The sequence below is a fragment of the Apus apus genome, chromosome 2 (genome assembly GCF_020740795.1).
Source record: "Apus apus isolate bApuApu2 chromosome 2, bApuApu2.pri.cur, whole genome shotgun sequence".
NCBI lineage: Eukaryota > Metazoa > Chordata > Aves > Apodiformes > Apodidae > Apus > Apus apus.
The window spans coordinates 59,524,961-59,543,616 of NC_067283.1; the positions used below are offsets into that span (position 1 = coordinate 59,524,961).

At 40.5% G+C, this 18,656-nt stretch overlaps 1 protein-coding gene across 1 annotated transcript in view; it reads left to right on the forward strand.

Moving 5' to 3' along the window:
• Positions 1 to 10,786, forward strand: part of TGFBR1 (transforming growth factor beta receptor 1) — a 34,324-nt gene extending 23,538 nt beyond the window's left edge. The window contains exons 7-9 of the mRNA XM_051610856.1: positions 3,232 to 3,356; positions 3,972 to 4,102; positions 6,515 to 10,786. Of these exons, the coding sequence (XP_051466816.1) occupies positions 3,232 to 3,356; positions 3,972 to 4,102; positions 6,515 to 6,640 (382 nt within the window). The 3' untranslated portion in view covers positions 6,641 to 10,786. The remainder of the gene's footprint in view (positions 1 to 3,231; positions 3,357 to 3,971; positions 4,103 to 6,514) is intronic.
• The last annotated feature ends 7,870 nt before the right edge of the window (positions 10,787 to 18,656 follow it).

Sequence of the window (18,656 nt, forward strand, 5' to 3'; positions counted from 1 at the left end):
TCACATTTGGGAGGGATGTTGGTTTGTTTTTGGTTTTTTTAAGGGTATGAATTCGGTTCCATTGCCACATTCAGCCCTTTTAAGGTCTGTCCTGTTAAAACCTATGTCCTTAGGATGATTTATAGAAACTGAGACAATGTCCTTTACTGCTTGTATAAGTAATTCTGGCTGACAGTCTTGGAACATGATTGGGGTTTTGGCTTGTGCTTTATTTTTTTTCCAACTCCATCACTTCTCATCACCATGTGATCTTAAGCTGCATCGAATACTTTCTTCTTGACCCAAACCTTATCCCTGTAGTGTCAAGTACATGAAGTAGCATGAGAAGATTATCCAATAACGTGAAATTATTGAAGAGCATTAAAACACCCCCCCACTGTCATGCATACTTGATTAAAGTTTTTTTTATTTGAATGGCCTGAAAGAATTTGAGCTTTGTGCATATCAAAGATTGTGACATGTAAACTAAAGACTCTGTTTCCACTCAGTAAAGACTGTAGAAGTAAGCCTTACATTCCTCTTTAGGAAGTTGTCTGCAGCTTGTACCGTGTTTATCACCTGTGGGGAATTTATATGCCTGTACAGTGCTTAGAACTCTTGTGTCAGCAACCTTGTTGAAGTTCTGGATTACTGGCTGCATTTTTGGCCCTTTGTTGATAGCACTTGCTTCCTTGTATTTGTCATTTTCATAAGACCCAGTTGTGCCTGAGAGACTTCTGAGAGGTCTGGTAGTCCTGAAATTTATTATGTAGTGTGTCTCGTATTCTGCCTGCCATCCCTGGTACTAGGAAAAGAAAAATCCTAGTATTATGTGGATTAAATGAAATTGTGCATAGGCTTCTGTGTTGTTTCCAGAGGTGGAGCTTGACACTCTGTTCCACTCTATTCCAGTAATCTCTCTGTGGCTTTGTTACCGGGTAACTGTGCACTCCAAAGCCCTGGTATCATTGTTTGTCTGTGTCATTAATATGTCAGCTTGAGATTGACAGGGTAGCAATGTGGAGAAACACAGCTCAGCTAAACATTATGTATTGAATTTAGCTGCCAGAGCTATGCCAGATTGAGAGAGCAATACTACAACTGATGTTGACTGATACAGCAAATACCATTCATTCTTTGCAGCAGCATCCTCAGAGGCTGCTGCTGTCAGCATGTGACAGTGTGGTCCATGCTTACATTTTGCTTAATGTTCCCACATTAGGCCTTGTCACTGTACAAGGTAAGCAATCACTTGGATGCCATGACCAGTTTTCAGTCCTTGTTTCTCAGTTGAAAGTCTATCACAGATTTTTCTGTTGCTGGAAATGTTTATAAACTAAGCTTTTCTTGTGAGCACAGTTGTTAATGTGTAACCCAAATAGGACTTACTATTTTTTAAAAAGGGTGGTTTATGATGGGACTTACAGACTGTACAATGAAAAATCAATTAATCTAGAGCCTGTGTTCCAAAGGAATCCTTATTAGTGCTGCTTTTTTAATCAGCCCTTCTTTTTTGTTCCCTCCCTAGTCTTGCTAGAGGATGTTTTAAGTGGCTATATTTTGATCAGTTCCAAGAGCTGGGCCTTCCTCCTGCCTGGCCTCTAGAGCCCAGCCTGGTGTGTCCAAAGGGCTGGGGCTCTGTCTATCCCACGCCCATGGATGTGACTGCTGCTTTCTTGTGATTCAACCAATAGTGAGACTGGGCATACACACATGTAATACTACAGGGTTGGTTACACAAATTGCTGTTTACTGTGTACTGTCTTTTAACACCCACATAAAACCCGCATTATCAGAATTTGTATAAAATATAAGTATAGACAGCCAAGTCTCTCTTCAGCTGATCAAGACTGAACTTTGTTAGTGAAAACATAAGCTCCTTTCTGTAGCCTGACAAGCCTATGCAAGGTTATCAGTCTGTTGACTGTCAGTACAACCCTTGATGTGTCTGAGGCCCTTTCTGTGCTCCACAGCCTCCTGCTCACCAGCTGCAAACAGATGCATGTCTTCATGCACACCTCCACGCATGGATTTCCTTGAATATTAGTACAGGCCCTCCCCATCAGACATTCCTGCTTGGGCCACCTATTTGCTGGCTAGACTAGCTTGAAATTTGCAAGTGAATTACACCCATGCACATCTGCTATCCATACCAAGTTCGGGGGAAATACAAACCTGTCACTCCTAGCAGCTAGCAGCCAGGTACATAGACCTTCTGACCTGTGCTTCCCATTCCAGTTGCTGGTGATGAGAGGCTCTTACCCTGCTTCTCTCATCCCATTTCTCCCTTGTAGCTGATGTCTGTCATGTGACTCTGAAGCCTGTGACCCACGGTCCTTCTTCATTGACTGAAGCATAGACCCTCATTTGCTCTAGTTGCTGGCATCAGGGGTGTTTTAGCCCTCTGTCTGACTGCGGTTGCAGGCCCAGAATTCATTCATGCTGATCCCCCTACAGTAGCTCCAGATCCATGCTTCAAAGACCTGTGGACATCTGGAGTTCCCCTTCTGGCCACTGATGCAGACTCTCAGTTGCTGGTACCCCAGGCCCAAGGGCAGCCTTGTCACTGTCTAACTCCAGTTGCTAACCTTAAATTCCCTGATATCAGCCTCCAGTTGCTGGTATGTAGTCCTTAGAGCACAAGTGCACATGGGGTTGAGAATACACAGAAAGCTAGGATTTAGTAAGAAAAAAGGATACACTGCAGTGAGTGGTTGCAGGGCTTGGTCAGGCAAGCATAGTAACTGTCAACTGTTTATGCTACTGGCCCCTTTGCTATCCTTTTCTATCTGTTGCCCCACTTCTGTTCCTCCCACTTATCTTTCTCCTAAATGTTCCTTGATAAACAGGCCTTCCTTGAATATCCACAATCCTTGTGTTCCTCTTGTTTCCCACTTCTTAGCAGTTCCATTTTCAGACTGGCCTTTTCTGTAGCTATGCCTGGAGTTTCTTAATAGCCTATCAGGTAGTAACTGGAGACTTTTGGTTTTTCATTGTGTTACCTTGTGCCCATCAGGCTTATGACTATCATTTCCCATTTTACTTATTCTCCATGTTCCTTTGTTTGTCCCCTTTGGTTTTCTTACTATCCCCTTTGCACTCAAAGGTCTTTGACTACACAACCTGAATGAAGCAGATTTTCCTTTATATCATTTTCCATATTTAAATTTGGTTTTGAGCTGGTCAGTAGCACTGAACTTTCTCTTTGGTAAGTATTTATGATTTTTTTTTTTTTTTTTTTATCACAACTAGGTACATGGCACCTGAAGTTCTAGATGATTCCATAAATATGAAACACTTTGAGTCATTCAAACGAGCAGACATCTATGCAATGGGATTAGTGTTTTGGGAAATAGCTCGGCGATGTTCGATCGGTGGTATGTGGCAATCTTTACAGAATTGGACATACTAAGGAATTATAAAAAATTTAATCTGAATAAGTTTGAGTAAACAGTTTGCTCTAAAAACAGTGCAAGGTAGTAGACATTATGTCTCAGACTTTCTTTTAATCCTGTAAACAATGACTGGTTTATTTGACCTCTTTGTAAATTGCTGAATTATACTTGTTGAAGAAATAGATACAGATATCCTTGTCTGTATTAACTTTTTCCTAAAGCCTTTACATAGAGGAGAGAAAAAGTGAAGTTAAATGTCCATGAGAGCAAGTGGGAAACACCACAAGTAAGGATTACCTACATCATGTTCAGATAACATCCATACCTTATTTAAAATAAAATGTGCTATTATGAAACTTATGCTTCCAAGAAGTGTGTCTTTAGCATATTAAAAATTTTATATAGCTTCCATCTTTTTCAAATACACAATTCCAAAATGAAAAATTCAAGGGTGATCTAACACTCTTAAGGTATGGTTAAGGGTTTGTTTATTTGTTTGTCACTGTAATGTAATTTTTAAAAATTAAAACAAAAACAAATACTGATAAGGAATACAGGAAAAAGAATATCTAATTTGGTGTTTTCAACCTATTACAGGAATCCATGAGGATTACCAGTTGCCATACTATGACCTTGTTCCTTCAGATCCTTCTGTTGAAGAAATGAGGAAAGTTGTGTGTGAACAGAAGTTACGGCCCAATATTCCAAACAGATGGCAAAGCTGTGAGGTATTAACTAACCTTGCTAAAGCTTCTTTAACAGACCCTAGGGCTTTCATTGATTTCAGTGGCTTAAAATGTTGTTTGTTGTTGAAAGCAGAGGGGTTCATTCTATGAGAACTTCATTTCATTCTGATGACTGTGGCTCTATTGAATGTTATTGATTCTTGGTTAGACATTAGTATTTAATATAGCTTCACAAAAATAAATAGATTTTCATTAATAGCTTCCTAATTAATAGATTCTAGGATTCATTCCTGTGCAGTATAGGTGACGTCACTTAAAGCTAGTCTGAATTGCACACGGAGCATCATTGCAACTAAATTGTTCAGCCTGGGGCTTTTACTGCTGGATTGAGTTAACTTTCTTCATTGTAGCTTGTATGGTGCTGTATTTTGCATTTGTGACCAAAACAGTTTGATAGCTATTGCTGAAAAGTGGTTACATAGCTTCAAGGCTTTTTCAGTTTCTCACTCTGCCCCCATCCCCCCAGCTGGGGGTGGCCAAAAGGCTAAAAGGAAACTCAGCTGGGATAGCTGACCCAGCCTGATCAAAGGGATATTCCTTACAATGCAATGTCATGCTTAGCAGTAAAACTAGAAGAGAAGGGAGTTTTCCAGGGTTTGCCATTGCTCAAGGGCTGGCTGAGCATCAGTTGGATGGTGGTAAGCAATTGTTTTTATATCACTTGAGGTTTTTTGTTTTGGCTTGGTTTTCCCCCTCTGCCTATTAAACTCTTTATCTCAACCTACAAGTTTTCTCACTTTTGCCCTCCCGATTCTCTTCCTTTTCCTGCTGGGGAAGGAATGAGCAAGTAGCTGTCTGGGGCTGACCTGTCTATTGGGTTAACCCACAAAGGGGTAGTGGAGATATGTGAACTAATCTGGTCCGTGCCACTTGGTTTGTAACTAGGCTGGTTACCTCTTTCAAGAAGTGTACTTGCTGGTTTCAGCTCGGTACTCTTCCACTACAGCAGTGCTGCTTGTTGTGACACAAATGGTATCTTCCAACAGTGCTGTGCTGCCTCATGTGAATGCTCCCTTGGAATTAACTCACTTGGGGGTCTTTGCCCTATTATTGTGTAGTAAGGGAGTATCCTACAGACTGGCCAAAATACTCCCTTAGGACTTTTCATCCCAAACTGTGGTCGCCTCAGTACTTTGTGTGTGTCAGAATTCGTACTGTATGCACTCTACTGAAAGACAAGCAGTTATTTGTAAGTGAGGCTCTTAGTAAGCCAGAGTCTTAGAACTGCAGTGACCTCCTGAAGAATGGTGTCACCAGTTGACTCAGGTCCAACAACAATACTCTCAATCCCCTCTCCCTCCCACCCAGGTAGGGAAGGAGAGAGAGAAAAAGAGAGAGACTTTGCTGGATTGAAAAGTAAACTACACAGCTTTAATTAAAAACCTAATGATATAAGAAAATATATACAGTTATATACAAATGTGTTCAGGAAATGTACAAAACCTCTATTGTCTCCCCCCACCCCCAGCAACTCCCACAGCACTCTCCTTAGCTTCAAACAGTCCCAAAAATTTCCAGACTGCTGCCAAAGAAAGAGCAGAGTGATGAGGGTCAGGAGAGCTTGAGCCTAAGGGTCGATGGTGATGGATGGACGGAGTCCTCCCTGGACACCGGCCATGGATGGAGGAGAAGGGAAGAAGAAGCAGGAAGGAAGTAGTTGTCTTCTGTGGTCTCTGACCTTCCTCTGAGCTTACATAGATATATGGAATGGAATATCTCCAGCCAGTTTTGCTGTCTAATTCAGCCTCCTACAGGGGGTTCATAGATCTCCCCGTAGTGTCTGAGCCAGCAGAGTAAAGGTGTGACCTTGAAGACCCAGCAGTTAGAAAAAACATGCCAGTGTTTGTTATCATTCCTAGCTGGAACATTCTGCTACTAGTTAAAAGAAAGCTTACTGAAGGAAAAAAAAGAAACTATCAGTAAAAGCAAAATTGGCTTCATCCTGGCTCAAACCAGGACAAATGGCTGTTTGAAAGATAAGAATACAAAAACTTTCAGTGTCATTGCAGACTCTCTCTTTGAGGAAGACAGCTGATAACCTTCTGAATTGCCATATGAACTAACTCTTAAACTGGAGGTACAACAAAAGTATTTTTGTTTAATGTGAAATTTCAGAAAACAATTACAGACAAGCCTCTAATTTTTATTAAAGTATTTTTGCATGAGCTGAAATCCTAATGAAAAATACTGGTTCTGTTTTACAGTATTTAAAAAAAAAATATTTTTTGTAAATAAAGTAATAAGAATTTGAGGCTGTTATACAACACACTCTTCCATGCAGCTGTAGGCCTAGTAATAGCCTTCAGAAAAGCATGAAGAGGCTAAGGTAGAACAGAGGTTACACAGGCTACATTTGAACAGCAGTGTGTATAATTCTGTGTCTTTTCTTTGCAGGCGTTACGAGTAATGGCAAAAATTATGCGGGAATGCTGGTACGCCAATGGAGCTGCCAGGCTGACAGCTTTGCGCATTAAGAAAACGTTATCTCAACTTAGTCAACAGGAAGGGATAAAGATGTAATCCTGGATTTGCTACCAAGAATCCTGTAAAAATCATTATCTGCACCAGAGTGGCGTGTTCAGAAAGTCAATTGTTCTACCTCATTGGGGGAACAGAAGGATGTTGCTGCCTTTTAGTACTTCATAGGAACGTCACTTCTTAAGACTTTTGTGGATGTACTGAACAGTTGTGTAGGGTCCTTTCTGTGCACTATGAACCTCTTTCCCAGGTTACTTACAGAACATTGTGTAGTGTAGTTTTATTTTTATTAATCAAAATTGTTTTTTATTTGTAAAGTTGATAGCTGGTCTTCTAGTTAACTGTGCTAAAAATAGGAGGTCACTTTTAAAATTGAACTGGTTCGCTATATTGTTTTAGAGTGCCTTGATGGCTCTTTAAGCAACTCTGTTCCTGGCTGGTACATTTGACTATTCTGAACCAATCATGGTTCTTTTGATTCAGATTGTGAATGTACTGTTGGAGTATACTTTGCTGGCTATTAAGATAGTGTATCTTTTGGACTCTTACTTTGATTTCAAATTTGACCTCATTCAGTTGTGGGAATGTAATTTATACAGCTATACTTCATACAAAATTAATGGGGGGTTTTCCACTTTTTCAGAACATTACATTGCCTTCAAAATAGATTGTACTATTCCAGTAAGTGCCGCTTTTGAGTCTTCTAATGCAAAACAGTAGGAGTGTCCAAAGCCTACGGTACTTTTGCTTTCAAAGATACAAAAAAACCCAATATAAAATCAGGATAAAAAACAACTGTTCCTTTGCCTAGCTAAGATCTAACTCAAACTCGTTTCAGCAGGTGAATACATCATTAGTGGAAATACCTTTAATTTTACCAAAATCTGACTTTAAACCACTGTAGAAATTTGAAATAGTGTAAGCTAGTTAATTCACTGTCAGATTTTTTAATTGTTGAGTCATGAGTCATAATTGTATGGAAGACTTTTTACCACTTGATGAAGTGGTACTTCTGAAATGCTTGAAGTGTACCTATCTGCTTCAGAAAAGTAGCAGGAGGAGCAAGATGCCATGAAGAGAGATATTGCTCCATGAAGAGAGATTTTGCTCCATTAAATCAAATGACAAGCATATTTTCTGTGCAGTTCTGCACAGTCTTAAAGCTCAAAGAACAATATTTGCAATTAAATTAGGATTAAGTGCACCTGTACTTAGGGAGAAGTTATCTGGGCCTTTGTACTAGAAAGTTCAAAGCTGCTTATAAATTGTTTGTGCATATATTTTATGTGTGCCTCATACACAAAGTGGTGAGCTGCAGGTTTTTGGATACAAATATACTAGGGCATTCCAGCCATCCTCTTCAGAGGCATGTGCGTGGCTTTAGTCAAGATTTGCATAAGATTTTAAGGACATCACAAGATTTTCCCAAACTTGATTAGAAATTGAATTGCTTCCTGCCCTAATATACCATTTCCAGAGCAGACAGGGGAAATAATATGGAAAATTCTCTTTAAAAACCTGCTGTTACTAAGATGCTGTTACCTATGCAGTTGTAGGTAGATTCTGATTGACCTTTGATTTCATTAATGCCCAAAACAGTAATATTTCAGTATGTAAATGTGCCTGGTAATTAATATATCTAACCTACTCTCCAGAACACATAACTATCCATCCTATTATGCAACGCACCCAATCTTAACTCTGCTTCCTTTTCATTCTTCAGCATACACTGAGTTTTTTCACAAAGCTAGTAGCAGTGGCAGGGTAGCTGCTAACAGAAGCATAGTTGAGATTGTGTTCCATGGTCTGTAACATAGGGTTGTTTAAGCAGTAACATAGGTGGGTCCTATGAAGAGGCTGTATAGGTGACATAAGGCTTAGCAGTTTGCTAGTTCTTACGTATGTCCAAATTCTTAATGCTTGCTTGGAGATAGGTTCAAATTACAGACCTTCAGAACTGCAAATAATGAAATGTTTTATTCAACCACCTTTATGCCTGAGTTTTACTCTTACTAAAAGATGGAATGCAGGAGAAGAGGAAAAAATAAGTTCTTAGAACATAATTTGGTTTAAAAAATATGTACAGCTGTCTCAGTTGTGTGCATTTGACATTATCTGACTGTCAGGCTTATGTTCTTCAGGCCCAAATGAATCAAAATTGATAAAAACTTACTTCCTTTAGGTTTTTTAAATAAATTATGCCTTTGTGCAAATGGACAGCTGTTCTAAAAAAATTACAGAATATAACTAAACTCCTAAGTCTTACTACTTGGCATGCCCATAACAAGTTCAATGTGTCTAGACAAAAATTTGAAGAAAAAAGGTCAGTGGTGCAGTAGAACTTGGTATATCTCCTTACTAATTTCAAAGGCTTTTTATCATTAACTTGATCAAATTTTGAGTTTTTCATAGGCATAACTGGATCTTTACCATTTACAAATGGTGTAGTTCATACTTCATAATCCACTGGAATGGATCTTTGTAGGAACATGACAGATCTTCCAATATCATTCATCAAATAATTTCATTAGAGGTTTTTTTAGCACCCATAAAACTTACCACTGTAACATTCAGTTTCCTAAAATACAAGGAGCAGTTATGTTGCATTTAAGAGATTCTACAACAGTATGTTACATCTGTCTCATCTCCATCATCCCCTATTAGTCTTAGTTCTCCTGCATTGATAGCAGCTATTACATTGTTCTAGTTTTTCATTTTGTAATAGAAGCTTGGAAAAATGAAGCGCAGGAAGGATGCTTGATACAGTGTGTCATGTCAGGGACATTATTTTGGGACAACCTTACTCATATTGGCATACAGAACAGGAACATTCAGAATAGAGCTCTATATATCTTAAGTTCTGACACCACACTTTAAACTTCATTCTTTTTCATTTTATAAACCAAACACCTTTTACAAAGGCTGTGCCTGTATATATTATGTAACTTTAAATAGTACCTGTGTAAGATATATCATATGTATATCGACACAGGTACACATAAATATTTTTTAAATTAAGATTATAATATCACCAGATCTGCTTTTGGAAATCCAGGGGGACCAAAATATTTTAGCATTCAAAATATTAATTTTGTATCATTTCAAGTATATACCAAAACAATTTCTGATGAATACTGATGCAAATGTTTATTGTAAATATTACCTACATTTACATAAGTTTTGTGGATTTAATCAATTTGACATTTTTGTAGCATTGAAGCCTCAGTTTGGTTTACAGACTTGTGACCAGGTGGACAAGGCTGTGGAGAATAAGGAACATTGGAAAGGGCCTGATGCTGCAAATCCCAAAATGATTTTTTTTTTTTTTGAATGCTTGAATTCTTCAGGGACCTTTCAACCTTAAAAGCTGGAATTCTAGGATGTTTCTCAAGCTGACTTTCCAAGTACAACACACTGTCACCCCTCCAATGGTTCCGCTTGTAAAACTGAGAAAGACTTTGTATATAGGTAAAAACATTGCAATTGACTGTACGGGGACATGAAAGTATCAAATTAAATAAGAGGCTATTTTATTTTTTTCGGTAATACCTCTGAGTGTGATTGCCATGAAATTCACCTTTTCGTTAGTTCCTTCTTTATATTGTGCCATTGAAATGATTGCAAGGTGTTAATCATGTTGTGTTTTTTCCAAAAACCACCAACAAAAAAACACTTCGTCACATCAGTTGCTTTAAACTCAAATTACCTCTCAAAAGACCAAGGTACATTTACCTCATGTATATAATATTTTTCAGAACATTCTCCAGGTTTGCAATTACATGTTTCTATTCTGTAATTCTGTAGAAATGTGGGTATTACTAAATGTACAACTTCAGTAGTACTAAATGTATTATCCAGTGTCCTAAAACACTAATTTTCTGTATTTTATTGTATTAGCAAGTTTGCTGCTTTGTCACTGTAGCACCTGCCCTTACATAGCTGTGTGGGTACTGCCTTGTAAATTTTACTTTTTGGATTATTTTAAGATCTTGTACAGATGAGTATCACTTTTTAAAACCTAAAAAAAATTGTGCATTTCCGTTATGTTTCTGAAAATATGTATTGTATTTGTAGAGTATACATTTCAATGCATTGTAAATAGCATAGTAGAAGAGTGGATGCTTATGTTAAGTGCTAACACTACAGTAGAGAAATTAAAGCAGTGAAAATAAATAACTTTTTCCAAAATGCATGAGTTGTCTTTCAGAGGCTAGAAGTTGCAGATAACTATGGGTTTGGGTGTTATGTTCTTACCTGGCAAAATGTGGGTTTACTGTGAATTGCTTTCCTCAGAAGGAATTTCTACTGGTATCAAAATTATAAAGGGGTTTGCTAATGCTGAAGCAATCCATCTCATGTATAGTGTACAGAAAATGGTAAAGTGCCTGATCTTACTTGTGTCCTACACTAATGTTTGAATGTTTGAACACTCACATCACTACTGAGGAGTGAGCAGCAGATGGGAACAGGATGCAGGAGCACAGATAGGGATCAAAGGCAGGAGGATAAATGAAGTCCTTCCAGGATACTGGCCATAGATGAAGAGAGCTTGACCCTCATGATCCCTCATATTTCTACTGAGTATGACATATAGGGGATGGAATACTTCATATGTTCAATTTTGGGTCTCCAGTCTGCTCCTTCCACCATGAGGGTTGCAGTATGACCCCTTATCCTCCCTTTTGTTTGCAGCACACCACAAGTTTACAGAGCCAAGCAGTGACCTTGGTTCTACATACCATCCTCCACCAATTACTACAAACATCATGTTATCAGTCCTAGGCATGGACATATTTTGTAGGGGTGCACTCTGCAGTGGGACTTGGTTACAGATACCTGGGTGACCACTTGTGTGGTGGGATACTGCAGGAAAGCTGCTCTGGCCAGCAATATGGGCTTGGTCTGTGGAGTTTCATCAGTTAGAGGAGACATGTGGAAAGTATGTTGATTTCCTTGCACTGGTTCGAGAATTTTTTTGTCTTGGAATTTGTGTTCATTGTTTTTTGAGAGAAGAGTTATTGAAGTCTTATACTGCAGATCACCTTACTGACATGATGGACTGCTGTGGTTTTATGAGTCTCACAAAGCTGGCTTGGAGCAGCTGGAGTTACTACCAAGTTTTCCAGGTTGGAAAAAAAGGTACGCACAGCATTTCCTTCCTAAGGTTAACTAGACTGCAAATAAAGCGTACAGAAGTTCCGGGTAAACCCAGGCACTGACAACACAGCTACCATCCTGAGTTTTCACATACAGAATAAGCATACTGCTGCTGAAGAAAGTAGTCTATACAATTGCAGGTGGGGTGCAAAGACATCATCTGAGGGATGGCAGAGGATATGGTGCTCACCCATAGAATCATATAATTATTTTGTTTGGAAAAGACTTTAGGATCATCAGCTGGTAACCTAGCACACTGTCAAGTCTACCATCCTACCATTCCCTGCAAGTCCCTGATCGTATAATCATAGAATGGTTAAGGTTGGAAGGGACCTTAAAGATCATCTGGTTCCAAACTCCCTGCTATGAGCAGGGACACCTCACACTAGGCCAGGCTGCACAAGCCTCATCCAACCTGGCCTTAAACACCTCCAGGGAGGGGGCATCAACAATCTCTCTGGGCAACCTATTCCAGTGTCTTACTACCCAAATGGTGAGAAGTTTCTTCCTGATGTCTAACCTAAGTCTACCTTCGTTCAGTTTAAAACCATTACCCCTTGTGCTATTACTATATTCTGGTGAAAAGTTTCTCCCCATCTTAGGTATTGGAAGGCCACTTTATGGCCTCCCCAATGCCTGAACTCTCTTAGCCTGTCTTCATAGCAGAGGTGCTTCAGCCCTTGGAACATCTTCATGGCCCTTTTCTGGACCCTCTCCAACAGCTCTATGTCTTTCTTGTGATGAAGGCTCCAGAGCTGTACACATTACTCCATGTGTAGCCTCACCAGAGCAGAGCAGAGGGGCAGAATCACCTCCCTGGCCCTGCTGGCCACACTTCTTTTGATGCAGCCCAGGATGCAGTTGCTCTCTGGGCTCGAGTACACACTGATGGCTTATGTTGAGCTTCTCATCTTCTACCACCCCCAAGTCCTTCTCAGGACTGCTCTCTAGCCCTTCTCCCCAACCTGTATTTGTGCCTGGGCTTGTGCCAATCCAGATGCAGGACTTTGCACTTGACATTGAAGAACTTCATGATGTTGGCACTGGCCCACCTCTCCAGCCTGTCAAGGTCCCACTGGATGGCATCCCTTCCCTCTAGGGCATCAGCCACACCACACAGCTTGGTATCCTCAGCAAACTTGCCAAGTATACACTCAATCCCACTGTCCATGTCTCCAACAAAGATGTTCAACAGCACTCGTTTCAATACTGACCCCTGAGGAGCACCCCTTGTCACTTGCCTCCACTCAAACACTGGGCCATTGACCACAACTGTCTGGGTGTGGACATCCAGCCAAATCCATGTCTTGTCAATTTGGACATCAGGATGTCATGTGGGACAGTGCTACACCTACATGTCTTTTAAATACCTCTAGGGATGGTGATTCAACCATCTCCCTGGGCAGCCTTTTCCAGTGTTTAATAACTTTCAGCTAAGAGTCTTCTTCTACTATCCAATCTAAACCTCCCCTGGTGCAACCTGAGCCCTCTCGTTCTATCACTTTTTATTAGAGAGAAGAGACCAAGCCCCACCTTGCGACAACCTCCTTTCACGTGGTTGTAGAGGGTGATAAGGTCTCTCCTCATCCTCCTTTTCTCCAGGCTAGACAACCCCAGTTTCCTCCAACTTTCTTCATAAGACTTGTGCTCTAGACCCTTCACTAGCTTCACTGCCATTCTTTTGACACACCCCAGCACCTGTAATTTCTATGGAGAAGATAGAGGGCCGAATCTGCTGACACATATGAAGCAGAAAGCACCAGAGCTGGCAGTGACAGACTGGGAGCTGTGACAGGCAGAAGGAAAATACTCTTCACCATGAGGGTGCTTAAGCACAGGAGTAAGTTTCTCAGAGCAATCATGCACTGTTCTCCCTTGGGGACTTTCAAGACCTGAATGAGATTCTGAGCAGCACATTTAATTAGATTGCTCATAGAGGGCATAGGGGATTGACAGAGAGATGTGAGGCTCTGTTATCCCCCCAAAACTGTTTGGCCACTCTCTTGGTTTAGTGGTCAGGGAGAACCAGAAGCCAGAGAACAGAATTGCTATTACTCCCCTCCACCCTCCCAGGGGAAGATAAAAGGGGAATAAGGAAGAGAGACTTAGAATGTGGAAGTTAAAATTAGAACAGGTTTACTGGAACAGGGAAGGAACACTAACATGCTGAATAGGAACAAATGTATATAAAACCCAATTTCAAGGATAGCTGCTGTAATTGACTGAAAGTCCCTCATGACACAACTCAGGAAAAGGGTCTAGGGCTCTTCCTAGCGTGTGGTGGATTTGGATCCTGCTGAACATGTGGCAACCTCATGACAAAGCATGAGCCTCTCTGCAAGACCTCAAAGCACCTCAAAGCAGCAAGGAAGAAGGGAGCAGGAAGGGGGAGACTTCCTGTCCTCTTGGCTTTTATAGAGTACGGCAGGAAATGGGAGGAAATCGTGACCCCTCTCATTTTGTGTCTCCTGGATCCCTGAGGGTCCTAAACACTCTCTCTCTAGGTCCTCATTTTGATTCCATAAAATCAGCCAGTGCTTTCCTCAAACCGTAACAGCCACCTACTGGTGGGAGTATAGGCTCTCAGTCTCCTTGTAGAAGCTGGTGAAGATTCAGCAGAGGACTCTGATTGTGCCTATGCATATCTGAGAATGTTTGTGACTGTTGGCAGCTATCCCACATCTAAAAGATGAGTGTGTTGCCACCAGTGTGAGTTCATCTAGCATGCTGAGAGTTTGTGGTAGGTCAGGTACAACTCACTGTAATGAGATCCAAGACACCTAGAAAGTCAAGTGGCTGTCTTCTTTCTCAGGCAAAAGAATATATAAGAGGGTCATGGTTGGTTCATATGTGGTGTTCTTATTTAGTGGCTGCTGCAAGTATTGAGCCTGCTGTCCCATTTTATATTGGCAGACCTGAGCCATTAGAGAAACTCATTTCCCTCTATCCATGTCTGAAAGATCTGTGGACTGTTAGCCTCTTCATCACAATAATAATTTCAAACTGATAGTTTCCATTTCTTACAAAGGCTCCTTCTGCTAATGCTCTCATAAGCATTAGCAAGAGGCTTACAGCCTCTTCAGGGTTGCTGTGCCCATTGTCGCTGGTACTGTAGGTAAGCACTAGCAGTTCTCATCTGCGTGTATGAGGAGATGCTAGACAGAATTTTGCTGATGTGTCCTATTTGGAAGGTGATATTGAAGATAATGCAAGTATTGCATTGTCTGTACTGTTATTTTTGTTCTTTCATACAGAAAATAACCCCAGAATCACTTTGCTTTCATATGGACTTTGAACAACAACAAAATGACCCCAAAACACGGACTGTTGTAATCCAGGCAGCAAGATCACCAAGATGCAGAGAAAGCAGTTCTCCAGTAGGAGAGGAGCGGAATGGTAACCACTGAAGGAAAACAACCTCCTCAGTAGGAGGTAACCCATGATTCTTTTTATATATCAGTCATCTCCAGTATAGCAAATGGACATAAAGCAAGCTGAAAAATACTGGTGCATTAGTGAATGTAGAGGATTAGTCAGCCCTCATTATTCCATTCTGTACAGGGCATCTTACTTAGGGCTCAAGGGAGCCAGAAAAAGCAGTGAGCTTTGGCATTCTAGTCTGTGATGAGGCTTCTTCCCTTGCTTTCACAGAAAAGCAACTAATAGCTCTATCTTGTAAAAAGTACTATTGGGGCAGTTCTAACCTTTCTCTTAGCAGGTGCAGTCCATGTTTTAATCTCCCACTGCATGCTCTGATTCACCCTGCAGTTACTTAGAAAAGGACCGCTGTTAATTCATGTGATACAAACACACAGTGCAATTGCAGCCAAGTAATGTATCAGGGAATGTGAAGACCCTATTTGTAGGTAGGATAGAGATTCACTACAGTCAGGAAAATTCCACAAATTACTAATGTTTCCAGACTGCCCACCATAGCAGTTGTATGTTCTTGACTGGAAAAAGTATTTTTTTCATTCAAGTGTTTTTATGCATATGCTGCACTTAGCAAATCTACGCTTGGATCTCTTGGGAAGGGGGAGGTTTTTCTGCCAGATGTTCTACAGCTACTGATGTTTTCCCTAGGTTTACAGCACAGTAGTCTCCCGTTTGTTCCAAGAGTCAAGGAATGATAATGCATTGAGAAATGGAAGTTTGTTTACTTTTCAGAAACTGTTGTGTTTTACTTACAGTCCCCTAGGTTCAGCTGCAGGCATGCCTGATACTTACTGCACATTTTATTATGAGGACAGGCTGAGAGAGTTGGGGCTGTTCAGCCTGGAGTACTGTATCCAGTTCTGGAGCCCCTGGCATGAGAAGGACATGGAACTCCTGAAGAAAGTCCAGAGGAGCACCACGAAGATGATCAGAGGGCTGGAGCACCTCTGCTATGAAGACAGAGAGTTGGGGTTGTTCAGCCTGGAAAAGAGAAGGCTCTGGGGAGACCTCATAGTGGCCTTCCGGTACCTTAAGAGACCTACATGAAAGCTGGGGTGGGACTGTTTACAAAGGCTTGTAGTAAGCAGACATGGGGTAATGTATCAAAACTGGAAGAGGGGAGATTTAGGTTAGACATTAGGAGGAAGTTCTTTACTATGAGGGTGGTAAGACAGTGGCTGCCCAGAGAAGTTGTGGAAGCCCCCTCTCTGAAAGTGTTCAAGGCCAGGTTGGATGGGGCTCTGAGCAACCTGATCTAGCGGGAGGTGTCCCTGCCCATGCAGGGGTGTTGGAAGTAGATGATCTTTAAGGTCCCTTCAAACCCAAACCATTCTATCATTGTATCATTCTGTGTTTCTATGATACAAGACTAAGGCTGCACACTGTGCTGTACCAGCACATTCTGTCCAGATGTTTCATGAAACTCCATTTCTAACTATTTTTGTGGGCAAGGGACAGGATATTCGGTGTGCACTGAGGCCAGCAAGTGGAGCTGAGCCACGGGTGACAAGGCCCATGTATCTGTGCTGCAGCAGCTGGAGCATGGGAGGGTGCCTTCTGTAGAGGATGATCCCTAGCAAAGTTCAGGCTGAGTTTGTTGGCAAGTAGGTCAAACAGCCTGAGAGCTAGGGATGTGCATGTCTTTCTGCAGGTGCGACAGCTGCCAGAGCAACCCCAGCCAACCAAGATCAGCTGCTGAAGAGACCATAAGGTATGGGGTTGACTGGAAGACCAACTGGTGCTAAGTAGGTGCCATTTGTGAACATGCTGAGTGTTTCTTGCTTTGTTGTTCTGTGGGCACGTGGGCTGTACCTGCACATGCCCTTCCCTGTGCCCACTGGCAAGAGGTAGTTGGCCTGGTGACTGGTGGGATTTGGGGGCACAGAGCTGCAGCAGCCTCACCACCATCAGGTTTCCACATTCTGCAGTTCCCCAACATGTTGTTCTTAATTTTGTTTTTTTTTAATTTAAAAATATATTTTCTTCCACTTCCAGCAAAACTACTGTATTAGCATTTTGCAGACTCTTGTTCTGCTATAGTTATGATGTTAATTTAATCTCAGTTATTGGCTTAGCAATTTGTTGTTCTTGCTCTTGCTGGATAGGTGTAGTCATAGTTGTTGAATAAAGAAGTAAATAAACTTTCATTTTTAAATATCTTTTTATTTAAGTATTGCAGAAATTACCAAAGTACCGTTTTAGGATTCTGTTCCACTCACTCCATTGTTTTTTTAATCTCTTCAAAGCTAGGCTGTACAGAATACCATAAACCACACCAGATGACTTTTTGACTCTGTATTTTAAAAGTAAAATTTTGGTTCTGTTTTTGAAAATACTCTTGGACTTCTAAACATGCAGGATGTATAAGAAAATGCAGCTTGATAAAGTACACTGACAGTTCCCCCTTCCCTGGCTTTCATTTCATTATTGTGTCTTTCTTGCTCTTTACTAGGTTAAAACTTAATCAGTTAGTAGTGTGTGTATGGTATATAGGTAGACATAAAGGGCATCACTTATAACATGTAATTTGTGGCATCACTAAAGTATTACTTGATTTACCTTTTGGGCACTAAAAAGAGCATTTTTAAACCAAGCCACACTTAATTTTTCTCCTTTTAAGATGTCATGTGTAGGACTTAATTTTTGAAACGTTATTTATACTCAGGCTTTCCTTGAGAAGAGTGTAAGCACTCAGAAAGCTGAGGGGCTCTATCCTCTTGTCTTGGATGTCAGTTCCCACATCCTGCTTCAGCTCCACTGGAGGAGTTGAGATTTGGAAGATGCGTGACCACCAGGACAGCTGAGGATTTCAGAAGGAAGAAGTAGGTGCCAAAGGAACCCAGGAAGCTGAAGTGTGAAGTGTATACAATGTTTACATGCTTCCAATCAGTGAACACACTTTTTCCAAGTTCAATTTTAGTTTTATGTATCTTCAGTCCTGATTTAGGTCACTAAATTTTACCTGGATCTTGCTGTTTTGTGCACATAAGTGTGTGTGTATAGAACTATAATTTTGATATAAATTATGAGACAGATAAGGTGTTCAGTGATTTTTCAGGTCTGGTTTAGTATCAGTACCCAAGAAAAGTAAATATGAGCATTGTAAAGGGAAAAGTAATTTTGAGTTTTTATTTTCGGGCTTAGCTATCAAAGACAAGAATTTAGCTATGAGTTTTTGAATATAAGGTGGGGGAGCTTTAAAATTATTCTTTAGCATCTCAATTCTCATCTGTTGTTTGTGATTTCAAAATTGAAAATTATGTTGCTATATTATTTAAAGCTAGTATCTTCCTTCACTGTTATATTTAATCTGTGAATTATGCATATAGATTTTTATTACAAAAAGTTACACAAGTTAGAATAAACGAAGTATGTTTTGACACTTTTATTAAGGTATTTTCAGAAGTATTCAGCATTAATGCATACAAGCAAAGTTCTACCCTAATTCACTCACATCACTCATGTA